At 44.1% G+C, this 12,818-nt stretch overlaps 1 protein-coding gene across 1 annotated transcript; it reads right to left on the minus strand.

Moving 5' to 3' along the window:
- Nucleotides 1–346: 346 nt before the first annotated feature.
- Nucleotides 347–12,524, minus strand: LOC142474885 (uncharacterized; the record flags this gene model as incomplete). Its single annotated transcript, XM_075581027.1, is given in 3 exon segments — nucleotides 347–566; nucleotides 569–971; nucleotides 11,690–12,524. Coding segments are annotated over 3 exon segments (1,373 nt in total), but the record flags the coding sequence as incomplete, so codon positions are not given.
- Between the last annotated feature and the right edge of the window lie 294 nt (nucleotides 12,525–12,818).

Below are 12,818 nucleotides of genomic sequence, written 5' to 3' on the forward strand. Positions count from 1 at the left end.
GTGAAAGGAGATACAATATTGCCAAAAGGGCTACTCAAACAATGCCAGTAGCGAGGGTTCCCTTTACACTGCTACAGTACTGTACACGCCTATGCATTTCAACAATTTTCAAATGAGACATACAGTACAGTACCATACAGAAGCACAGCACTGCAAATGCATGTACATTAAATATGCAATTTTACTATTACTGCGCATGCACGCACAGACTGTGTACTGACGTACTGTAGGTTGAACCACGAAGGTATTAGACTTCAAAGACAACAGCTCGCAAACGCCCCCATGAGTTTTTACACGACATTGCAGTATTGCAGACAGCGAGAAAAAAATGCTTAAATCACGGGCACGAAAATAACGCAATTCACTCCGGGCGAAAACTACACAAAACCGCACATAACAGGGATAATCTGAAATTCGCGTAGCTAGCCGAGTTAGAATAAAGGTTGTCGCCACTGTACATGTGGTCTCTCCCCTGTGTGTGTCCTCTTGTGTGTGTTCAGGCTGGATGCGTCACTATATCCCTTCCCACATTCCCCACATACATGCGGTCTCTCCCCTGTGTGTGTGTCCTCTTGTGTCTGGTCAGGCTGGATAAGTAACTAAATCCTTTCTTACATTTCCCACATACATGTGGTCTATCCCCTGTGTGTGTCCTCCTGTGTCTGTTCAGGCTGGATGCGTCACTAAATCCCTTCCCACATTCCCCACATATCTGCGGTCCCTCCCCGGTGTGTCTCCTCTTGTGTGTGTTAAGGCTGGATACGTCAATAAATCCCTTCCCGCATTCCCCACATACATGCGGTCTCTCCCCTGTGTGTGTCCTCTCGTGTATGTAAAGGCTGGATAACTGACTAAATCCCTTCCCACATTCTCCACATACATGCGGTCTCTCCCCAGTGTGTGTCATCTGGTGTCTGTTCAGGCTGGATAAGTCACTAAATCCCTTCCCACATTCCCCACATACATGCGGTCTGAAAATCTGCATATAAGGGGGGACTCCATTTTGATTGCTGGATAACCATTTTTCTATAACTATTCTGTACTAACATTTAAGTCTCAGGAACTAAGCACATGCTATATGACATACGTAATTATGCCTTCCAGGCAGATTTGAGAATGTGACCTATCACCCACTTATCGCTAGCTGAACTGTATTTGTTCAGACTTATTTTGCCCTGTAGAAAACAGGAACTTGTCTTCAGCCATATTGGGCATAAGTTACACAAGAATGCATTACACAACATACTGACATTTCCTTTAACGGCCTCCAAACTCGGTATCGGGCCCCTTCCCAGACCATAAACTGTCTAACTGTCATTTTGCTGAGATAGACAGACTGTGAATTAAAAGGGGAAGTATGTTCTCATATCTGTGTTTTTTCTATGCTCAAGATTGCTATATAAACTGGCTGTAAACCTTTAATAAACGACAGAACAGTTTTTGACAAAGCTTGTCTGACTCGATTACTGTCTTCTCCCGAGCTCGTGCACCATTTTGTTTTCCCAGATCATCAGTGCTTTAAGAGTGGGCTAAATCCTCCGGAGGTTGAAGTCATCTCGAGTCGGCAGACGGTGTATTCTCACGCTAAGACGTTGGAGAATACAAGGGCACATTTTCATGGTGTCAGAAGTTGGGACAGAAGCCACATTCGGGGTAAGTGTACAAGATATATATTTTATCTGTATATTATCCGTCTGTGTCTCCTTGCCCAAAGAGCCCATAAGGTTTTAAGGTTTAGAAGTTTTTAGAGTTACCGCTGCACCGAATGATTCAAGGTTTAGGAAAACCATAGAGACACTTGAGTAAAAGACTCAAAGTGAAGTCAGGATTATATGAATCCTTGACGGAAGTATATACACAGGGTTATAGTCCCTGTTGAGAGATAGGAACAAGCGATATAGTTGGTTATCTGCTTGAAAAACTCTTAAAGTGTCTGTGGGAAAAGTGTATTTTTTTTTAAGGGGGGAGGAAGATTGTAAGGGATTTTTAAGGGATTTTTTTCTTTTTTCTGTATTATTGTGCATGGGCATGTCGTTATATATATAAGATAAGATATATAAGGTATATAAGTGCTAAGTATATCAGTGCATAAGATATATAAGTGCTAAGTATATATAAGTGCTAAGTATGTAAGTGCATGATATCACGCTGTGTTGCCCATACCTTTTTACAGTGCAGAACGAGCTTGATTTTTGTTTTTTGTAAATCAAGTGTGTTTTGCATTGCCTGAATGATGGGAATTTCCAACTCCAAACGTGGCCCTAAGGGAAAGAATGATTGTAAAAATAGCAAGGTATCTGTTGACATAGCTTGCACGACTCCCAGCAAGAAGCCGACTGTTACACTTATCATTAACAGAGAATATAACCCCGACATAGAAACGCCTAAAGATTTTGTTAGTGCATGTACGTCAGATTTTTACACAGTACCTTTTGTGGATAATATGGCTGGTTGGTCTGAGAGAATGCAATCTTCCAACCCTTTCCCGAGGGAAGGTAGTTTTGCCGCATATCATATGACAATGATAAAAGGATTATGTTTGGGTGGAGATCCTGAATGGCTATGGTTTCAGCCTGATCCCGAGTGGGACATGCATTATATGGCATTATGTGGCCGCATTTGGGTAAAAGTTGCACCTCACATTGATGAGGCACAACCAAATAATAACCCAAAATCCGAGGAGCCAATTTGGCCACCCCCGCCCGATAATCTCACTACGATGTATTCCCAAGCCCCTAATGCACCCCCACAGGAGTTTTTACCTCCAGATGTTTTACCCCCACCACCGCCGCCTTGTGTGATGTTACAAGTACCCCCGTATAGTCCTATCACACCTGTGCCACTATTTCCAAGTTTTGATCCTAACATGTTGGCAGCGTTATCACACTATGCTGCAAGCCACCATAAACCTCCTACACCCGTACGTAGGGAGGAGAGTAATGACATTTGCCCACAGCCCTCTCAACCCACCTATGTGGAGTCGAGAAGCGATGCAGAATCAGAGGTGGTACACCGCTCTGAATCTAAGCATCAGAGGTCGTCCTCTAAAGGAAGCCCAAAAAGACAGCTTCCCACTGTCGTAAGCCCCACAAGACTTTCTTCTCATGGTTCACCCCCTGTCTCCGGGGAGAGTGAAGGGGAAGATTCTAGTTCGGATTCATCTCATTCCGACATACCATCACCCACTAGCCGATTGCCTTTAAGTAAACTTAAAGAAACCACTGCTTCAGCAGCAACAGTGACGTCTGAGTCATCTGCAGGAGCCAGCAGTAATAGAGTTAAGGAATTCTGTGCTTCTGTAAGGGAACTAACTGAGGAATTCAAGGAATTTAAAGACGTATTCACTGATTCATGTGCCGTAACATTAACTCCCGCACATAGTAATGCCAAACCTGTCCTAGCTACACCGCAATCATCTGTTTTCACACCGAAAAATACTACCAGGAAGGATTTAATTCGCACCGCTAAGAAGCGCGAATATGAATCATTGTTAGCTGACACTTTAGCTGATTCAGTTAAACTCGCTGAGGAAATCAGAAGGTATATTACTCCGACACAAGATTCCCCCATATCACGTAGAACACGACAGGCATTACAAACGACACAACAAGCTGACACACAGGATTGTGCTGAAGCAGGGGTTGATTTAGCATTGCCGTTTATGACTTTAGGAAATGATATCTTGATTCACTCTGTAGACACCACACTGATGGAATCATGGGCTAAAGGCTGCCCGGATCCTTTTAAAAATCCAAGTGGTGCAATTAAATACCTTAAGAAGAAAAGTCAAGGTTATCAATTTACAGGGGGAGATATTAGATTTTGCTTAGATTGTTTGACAGGACACATTGACATTGATTGGTCTAAGGCTGACAAATACTTGAGTAAGAAGTTTGATGCACCCGGTAAAGGGAGCAGCTTCAGTATGTCGAGTTCTGCTGAGTATGCACCAGCAGAGGGTGAGTTTGTTTGGGATAATCCAGGTGTTATTGCCAAAATGTGGAAACTATTGGAGAAATACTTTTTTGATCAAGGCAGATCCAGGAAAAATGTAGGTCTGATTATGACGCTTAAGCAGAAAGACGATGAGTCAGTTACTGATTTTTGCCGTAGATTTAAGAACGAATGTGTTAATACAGCAGGTATGCAATACCCTAAGGCAACAGATGACGAGATGAATATTTTGTATGTACAATCTTTGCTTAATGGTTTATGCGAAACACATAGACAGATTGTTTACATGACAGTGACTGGTTGGCAGATAATGACGCCTGAGAAAATAATGGGTGACCTGGCCATTAAGGATGGTGCAGGAGCTTTCCCAGATCGTACACCGTTGCCCCCACCCCCTCCCCCGCCTGAAACTGTCATGCATGCTCATGATGGCTCAGTGCAGAATGCTAGAGGAAATAATTACAGGAGCAAGGGAGGTCAGAATAAAGGAAGGGGTAGGGGAGCCCAAGGGAATAACCAGCGCAGACCAGGCATTTGTTTTAACTGTGGGAAACAGGGACACTGGAGACATGAATGTTGGGCCCCTTCTCAGGGTAACAACCAACAACAAAATAATCAGCAGCAGGATTATCAAAGTCAGGGAAATAACAGGCAGCATCAAGGCTATGGTCAGCAGAACCAACCACAATACCAGCAGAATAGCAGCAGAAATATGCAGCAAAATACTCAGAGGCCACATCAGAATCACAATTATCAGGGCCAAAATGTTTCCAGCCCTCAATATAATGTTGCATGGAACCAAGAGATGCCATATGGCCAATAGGGATGCCCGAGGACGGAAACCCTCGTCTGCCCACAAGCTTCTGTGTCTAATGGATGGTTAGATATACCATTACTATCATTGTACACTACCGACACACTTTATTAAAGTGTGGCCGGTACCGCAAGCCGGGAGATTTCCCGGCTTGCTAGTGGCCGCCCCTCGGCGTGCCGCGCGTCATAGACGCGCGGTCACGCGTCTTCGGGAGCGTGCGCCCCCTGCACGCGCGTCCAGGGGCTCCCCGAGGGAGCCCTGGTGTCCCGCGATCGCGGGACAGCGGCAGGGGGTTCCGGGGGACCCGGCGGACCCGGCAGCGGTAGGGAGAGCGCCCCGATCGGAGGGCGCTCTTCCGCTGCTTCGGCGCGCGCCCGTCACTCTCGGGCGCGCGCCAGGCTACTGCTGCGGCCAAGAACGGGCAAATGCTCGAATAAACTTGGCCGCAGCAGTATGTCAATGGCAGATTAACTGATTTTCTTGTAGACACAGGTGCAACGCGTTCTTGTCTTAATAAACATTCTTACAAGGGCCCAATGCAGCAAGCAGACGAGTCCTCTATGGGTATTGAGGGTACTCTCACTAAATGTTACAACACTCCCATTTTGTCAGTTCAATTAAATCCTAGGTCTGACAAACACTGGAAGCACCCTTTCAGGGTTATTCCACAATTGCACTTACCAGAACTCCCTCCTACTGTCTCTGTACGTTCTCCCTACCTACCAATTAGAATGTAAGCTCCTCAGGGCAGGGACTCCTCTTCCGAAATGTTACTTTTATGTCTAAAGCACTTATTCCCATGATCTGTTATTTATATTATCTGTTATTTATTTGATTACCACATGTATTACTACTGTGAAGCGCTATGTACACTAATGGCGCTATATAAATAAAGACATACAATACAATACAATACAATGTCCAGTGAATTTATTAGGACGTGATCTCATGGCCAAAATGCAAATTGACATAAGCATTGATGACAAGGGGGGGATTATTGTAAGTTCTCCACATCTCTCCCCCAATAATTATGATCTTTCTCTTTTTCAGCATGACACTGGCAGACTCAAAGTCCGAGGGTTAACAATGCCAGATAGATTAGTTGAACAACTGACCAAATTGTCAGATTTTGCCATCCATGGTGATATGCCTTACACACGCATGACATTTGCTAATCCTGTTTCATGTATTATCTATGATCCAGAAGCAGAGATGCATGACCCTGAAGCACACTCAGATGTGTCTGCTCGCATTGAAGGTGTATGGATCACACCAACGACTGTCTACATTGCATCAGACAAAGGAGCCTTCATATGGGCTCAAGGACAGCAGCTTGTATTACAGGACAAGTATTTACCTATTGACGAGATATGGGATATAGAATGGAATCTTTATTCTGCTGACATACCTTTATCATTACAGGACATTGACCCACGGGTATGGGCTACTTCTCACACTGACCCAGGTCTCATCTCATGTACACCATATGAGGCTACACTAAAGCCAGGAGTAAGTCCGGTTTACATCAAACAGTACCCATTATCTGCAGAAAAGGAAGCAGGTATAGAACCTATTATTAAGGAGTTACTCGCAAAGTGAGTGATAGAACCAACTGTCTCACCATACAACACACCAGTTAACCCAGTACCGAAAACCTAACAGCTCGCAGTGGCGTTTTACACAAGATTTGCGCGCAGTTAATCAATTAGTGCAACCATTAGCGCCTATAGTACCAGATGTTACAGCGATCATTACAGCAATACCAGCAACAGCGATCTATTTCACGGTAATAGACTTGAACTCAGCTTACTTTTCCATTCCGGTGCACCCTAACACAAGATCTTTGTTTGCGTTTACAAGGCGTTAAGGTGAACAATACAGGTGGTCTCGTCTACCACAGGGATATTGCGATTCCGCCACGGCTTACAGCCTGATCGTGCGCATGACTCTTGCTGACTGGTGTCCGCCCGGTGACTCTGTTTTGCTGCAGTATGTGGATGACTTACTACTCTGCAGTCAAACTGAGGAAGCGTGCACTCTGGATACGCATAGTCTGATGGAGCATCTCGCTGCTACAGGTCATAAGGTCTCACCACACAAGATACAGTTGGTGCAACAAACTGTCAAATATTTAGGCTTCATACTACAGCCAGGACAGAGACTCCTTTCGCCAGATCGAGTCAAGGTAATTGCCACTCTCCCCAAACCTAAGACGAAAGCTGCTATGTTGTCTTTTCTGGGGATGATCACCTATTGCCGCCAATGGATACCGAACTGTTCCCACTGGGATAACATCTTGAGACAATTGACATTGATGCATATGCCAGACCCACTGCAATGGACGCCAGAGATTATCACTGCATTCACTGAACTTAAGACTGCATTGTGTTCTAGCCCCGCTCTGGGCTTGCCGAACTATAACCTGCCTTTCCATTTGTTTTGCAGCGAGACAGGTACCGCGGTTGTTGGCGTACTAGCACAAGAACATGGCTCAGGCTATAGACCGGTGGCATTCTATTCTAAGAAACTGCAGGAGATTGTGCAAGGGTTCCCAGCGTGTTTAAGACAAGTAGCTGCATGCGCTATTTTGGTAGAAGCAGTACAAACTATTGTGCTGTCCCACAAACTAACCTTGCATACATCACACCAGGTACTACATGTTCTCAAGAACCTCACTACGCAGCACATGACCGCACAGCGTAGAACAGGGTATGAAACTATCCTCACATCTACCTCAAACCTCACTGTCAAATATCACCCACCACACACTGGTCCAGCTCAAATTCTGTCTAATCTGTTACTACACAACTCTGACATAGGCAATGAAGATCATGACTGCCTACAAAACATACACAACACGACATCAGTAAGGAGCGACTTAGAAAGTACGCCCCTTAAGGAGGGAGATGTATTGTTTGTAGATGGGTCATGCTCTAAGCCCTCAGATGGAGTATATGTGACGGGATTTGCAGTAGTTAGGTTACCAGACACAGTAATCTGTTCTGGAGCATTACCGTTTGTTTCAGCTCAAGCAGCAGAATTAATAGCATTGACCGAAGCATGTAAAGCATCATCTCAGAATACGGTAACCATTTACACAGACTCTCGCTATGCATACGGAGTCGTACACGATTTTGGAGTAATCTGGAAAAATCGTGGTTTTGTAAGTGCTGATGGTAAGGGAATATCACATGCCACATTGGTAGAGCAGTTACTGGAAGCCATGTTGCTACCCAGTAAACTAGCAATTGTTAAATGTAAAGGACATGCTGGTGGAGAGACAGATGAGGCCAAAGGTAATGAGTTGGCCGATTTTCATGCGAAAGAGGCTGCACAATCACAAATCATGTTTCCAGCATACCACACCACTGTTGACACACAGCTCAATATGGTAATGACATGCCATCTCCCAGACTACGATCTTAAAATGTTACAAGAACTTGCAGAAGAAAAAGATGTAGAGCTATGGGAGGAAAAAGGTTTGAGCAAGGATGAGAATGGGATTTGGACTAAGGACACAGTGATAGGTTTTCCTAAAATAGCTAGCCCTATTCTAATCTCACATTTCCATGGAATTGGGCATAAAGGAAAGAAAGCTACAGGTGATCAGATTAAGGAATTGTTCTTAGTTAGAGACATTGATCAGGTAGTTGAGACACAACTAGCCAGATGTCTAACATACATCAGAAATAACACACAAGGGACACGACCCGCAAAACATGAACATCTACCACCACCTAGTGGCCCAATGGAGCAAATACAGATTGATTTCACACAGATGCCAACAGCTGCGGGAAAGCTGAAATACCTACTGGTAATGGTAGATCAATTCAGCAAATGGGTTGAGGCATTTCCTACATCGAACGAAAATGCAAAGACTGTTGTAAAAATACTTTGCAAGGAAATCATTCCCCGATGGGGATGTCCTCTTCAAATAAATAGTGATCGAGGAACACATTTCACATCCCAGGTGACTCAAGGAGTTGCTAAAACTCTCGCTATAGATTGGAAGTTTCACATACCTTACCACCCACAGTCTTCAGGTCAGGTAGAGAGGACCAATCGCACGATCAAGGATAAACTGCGTAAGGGAACAAATGGTACCTTTTCAAGATGGCCAGATGTCCTTCCCGCAGTCCTTGCAGAAATTAGGATGACCCCGAATAGTACTACCAAATTGTCACCTTTTGAAATTTTAATGGGGAGGCCGTTTCCAACTCCCTGGGCTCATGGTACGTATTGCCCAAAGGAAGTTGGAGACCTAGAGCAAATTCAAGAGAATTATGTTCATCACTTGATACAGAAATTGAATGGCATCTATGGTGATGTTTCTTCTTCTTTTCCGCTCCCTTCAGATAAGCCGACACATCGTTTCCAGCCCGGAGACAAAGTCGTGGTCAAGCGCCTGCCCGCCAAAGGAGGGACAACAGAACCGCCCTACGGTCTTCCAACCACGATCCTCGCAGTGACTCGTACAGCCGTGCTGACTGAAGATTCGTCTACATGGATTCATGCATCACGTATCAAGTCAACGAAAGAGTAGAGCCAAGATTTGAGATTCGTCAAACACCAGAGACACGATTTCAGAAGAATCGGCGCAGATGCATACACGTTTGTCTACTCTTGAACGTATTGACAATAATAATATGCGCTTTTTGCTACATCTACGTTAATGGACTCAGTATCACTAGGATCACGAGTACCACTATTACCTGCCCTAACCACAGTCCACCTGAAAGTTATGTTTTCTCTGGAGAAGGTGAACTCTCTTCTCTCATCTCCAAAGAACAAGATGAAAGCGAAACCCATGTACCAAAGGTTCAGTTTAACTCTCACAATTTGCCAGGAAAACATTACACACGCTCCAAACGCATGGCTTCATTTCTAACGGAAGTCAAAACTAACATTTGGAAGCATTTAGCTGTTGAGGTACTGAATATGTCACATTTCTGTTTAGCCGACATGACCAGCACAACTGACATACTCACAAGCTGTCTAATAGCAGTACCCACACCAGTAGAGATTTTGTTAAAAGTATTTAGCATAAGCAATAATGATAGTTTGGCAGAACATCATGATGTGCGACAGCATTTTTCTGTTTATGAATATTGTCGTGACTGTCCCCAGTGTATTGGTGAGAAATGGCTTAACATGACACAAATTACGACCCAGAATATAACACAGGGTGACATATGTTATCAAATGACATGTAATCCTGAAAAGATAGGTAAATGTAAACAAGTAAAATTGACGCCCTCAGCATCCACCAACATGACCAGAATATTGTGTAGTCGAACTGATGACAAATGTACTAGCGTCAACAACACTATGAGTTGCAATCACACAGTAAGCACACCAAGTCATCTTTATTCTGTTAAACTTCCCGTTGGATGGTTGTTTTCTTGTGGTAATACTACCTACACGTACATACCAGGAAACATCTCAGGGGGGCCATGTGCTCTCACCAGGTTAGGGATAATGATGTTTTCTGTAGAACCTGGCTTACATCAAACCAAAGTTAAACGATCCACTATTTCACTTACTGAAGATTGCAATCCACATGTAAATTTATTGTCAACTACTGAAATTGTAAGTCTAGCGGCTTCCCTTGTTGGAGTTCCTGGATTGGCTGTGTATACAGCAAGAACTCTCGCCAAACTGGCATGCGCTGTAGCCAAGGGGTTAAATCACACTTCCCAGGCCCTAGAAGAACTAATGATAGATTTACAAGATACACGCAAAGCAATTTTGGAAAATCGCGCCGCAATTGATTATCTTTTGCTTAAACATGAGCATGGATGTCAAGATTTTCAGGGAATGTGTTGTTTCAATCTCTCTGATCACTCCAAGTCATTGCAGAATCATGTCGCTGACATAAAAACTCTTGTTGCAGACATTACTGAGAGAGTTGATCAGTTTGATTGGACTTTTGGGTTAGGTGCATGGATTGGAGAATTGGGAAGGAAACTTCTTATGGGACTGATAGTAATCACTAGCATAATCGTAGTATTAGTTGTTATTTTTTCATGCTGCAAATTCATGTGCTTATCTTTATGTAAAATGATTATGCCTTTTGGTAAGTCAATTGATCACACATATGCATCACTGGACGTTAATGCCCCCATTCACAGTTTTCCAAATATGATACATGACTCTGGACCTACTGCCACTAGAGTCCAGATACCTTTGATGGATTATGATAACATTCAAATCCAATACGAGACCCCCATATCCTAGAGGTTAATTGTCATTTTGTGATGACAAAAGGGGGGATTGAAAATGTGCATATAAGGGGGGACTCCATTTTGATTGCTGGATAACCATTTTTCTATAACTATTCTGTACTAACATTTAAGTCTCAGGAACTAACCACATGCTATATGACATACGTAATTATGCCTTCCAGGCAGATTTGAGAATGTGACCTATCACCCACTTATCGCTAGCTGAACTGTATTTGTTCAGACTTATTTTGCCCTGTAGAAAACAGGAACTTGTCTTCAGCCATATTGGGCATAAGTTACACAAGAATGCATTACACAACATACTGACATTTCCTTTAACGGCCTCCAAACTCGGTATCGGGCCCCTTCCCAGACCATAAACTGTCTAACTGTCATTTTGCTGAGATAGACAGACTGTGAATTAAAAGGGGAAGTATGTTCTCATATCTGTGTTTTTTCTATGCTCAAGATTGCTATATAAACTGGCTGTAAACCTTTAATAAACGAGAGAACAGTTTTTGACAAAGCTTGTCTGACTCGATTACTGTCTTCTCCCGAGCTCGTCCACCATTTTGTTTTCCCAGATCATCAGTGCTTTAAGAGTGGGCTAAATCCTCCGGAGGTTGAAGTCATCTCGAGTCGGCAGACGGTGTATTCTCACGCTAAGACATTGGAGAATACAAGGGCACATTTTCACGGTCTCTCCCCAGTGTGTGTCATCTGGTGTTTGTTCAGGCTGGATAAGTCACTAAATCCCTTCCCACATTCCCCACATACATACGGTCTCTCCCCTGTGTGTGACCTCATGTGTATGTTCAGTTTGGATAACCGACTAAATCCCTTCCCACATTCCGCACATACATGCGGTCTCTCCCCAGTGTGTGTCATCTGGTGTCTGTTCAGACTGAATAATTGACTAAATCCCTTCCCACATTCCCCACATACATGCAGTCTCTCCCCTGTGTGTGTCCTCTCGTGTGTGTTCAGGTGGGATAACCGACTAAATCCCTTCCCACATTCCCCACATACATGCGGTCTCTCCCCTGTGTGTGTCCTCTCGTGTCTGTTCAGGTTGGGAAAATGACTAAATCCCTTCCCACATTCCCCACATACATACGGTCTCTCCCCTGTGTGTGTCCTCATGTGTGTGTTCAGCTTGGATAAATGACTAAATCCCTTCCCACATTCCCCACATACATGCGGTCTCTCCCCGGTCTGTGTCCCCTTCTGTAGGTTCTGGTCTGATAACCAAGTCAGATTCTTCCCACTTTCTCCAAGATCTTTTCCTGTGGCAGCTGCTAATATATATCTTTTGGGATGAGAAGCTGTTGCATTGTTTATTAATTGCCTTGACGGGTTGAAAGATGCATTTTCTGTCATATTTATTGGAAAGTTGCAATATTGTTCTGTCCTCATCTTTTCCATATACTCATTTGGGTGTTTGAACTTCAGATGTTTGAGGAGGTAATCCTGGCTGCCAAAAGCAACCTTGCAGTGTTGGAATGGGGGGATTATTGGTGATTGTCTTTGTACTAGACGAGACAAAAAAGTCACTGTTACACAAACTGTCCTACAAAAGGTCATGCAGGAGAGGTAAGTTGGGATATCACCAAAAGTTCAGGATAAAAGTAAACTGTGGATGTACATTGTAAAAGTGAAGGGTTTAGTACAACATGTGCAGCATTAGGCTAGGACCCCGCACCCTCAGTCAGCGCACCCGCACTGCAGACAGGCGGCGCGCTGACAGGCACAGACTGCGATATGCGGTCTGTAGGGAGCAGGAGCGGGAGGGGGGCGTGGTTTGAGTGGAGTGACCCGCTACTCCA

The sequence above is a fragment of the Ascaphus truei genome, unplaced genomic scaffold (assembly GCF_040206685.1).
Source record: "Ascaphus truei isolate aAscTru1 unplaced genomic scaffold, aAscTru1.hap1 HAP1_SCAFFOLD_1006, whole genome shotgun sequence".
NCBI lineage: Eukaryota > Metazoa > Chordata > Amphibia > Anura > Ascaphidae > Ascaphus > Ascaphus truei.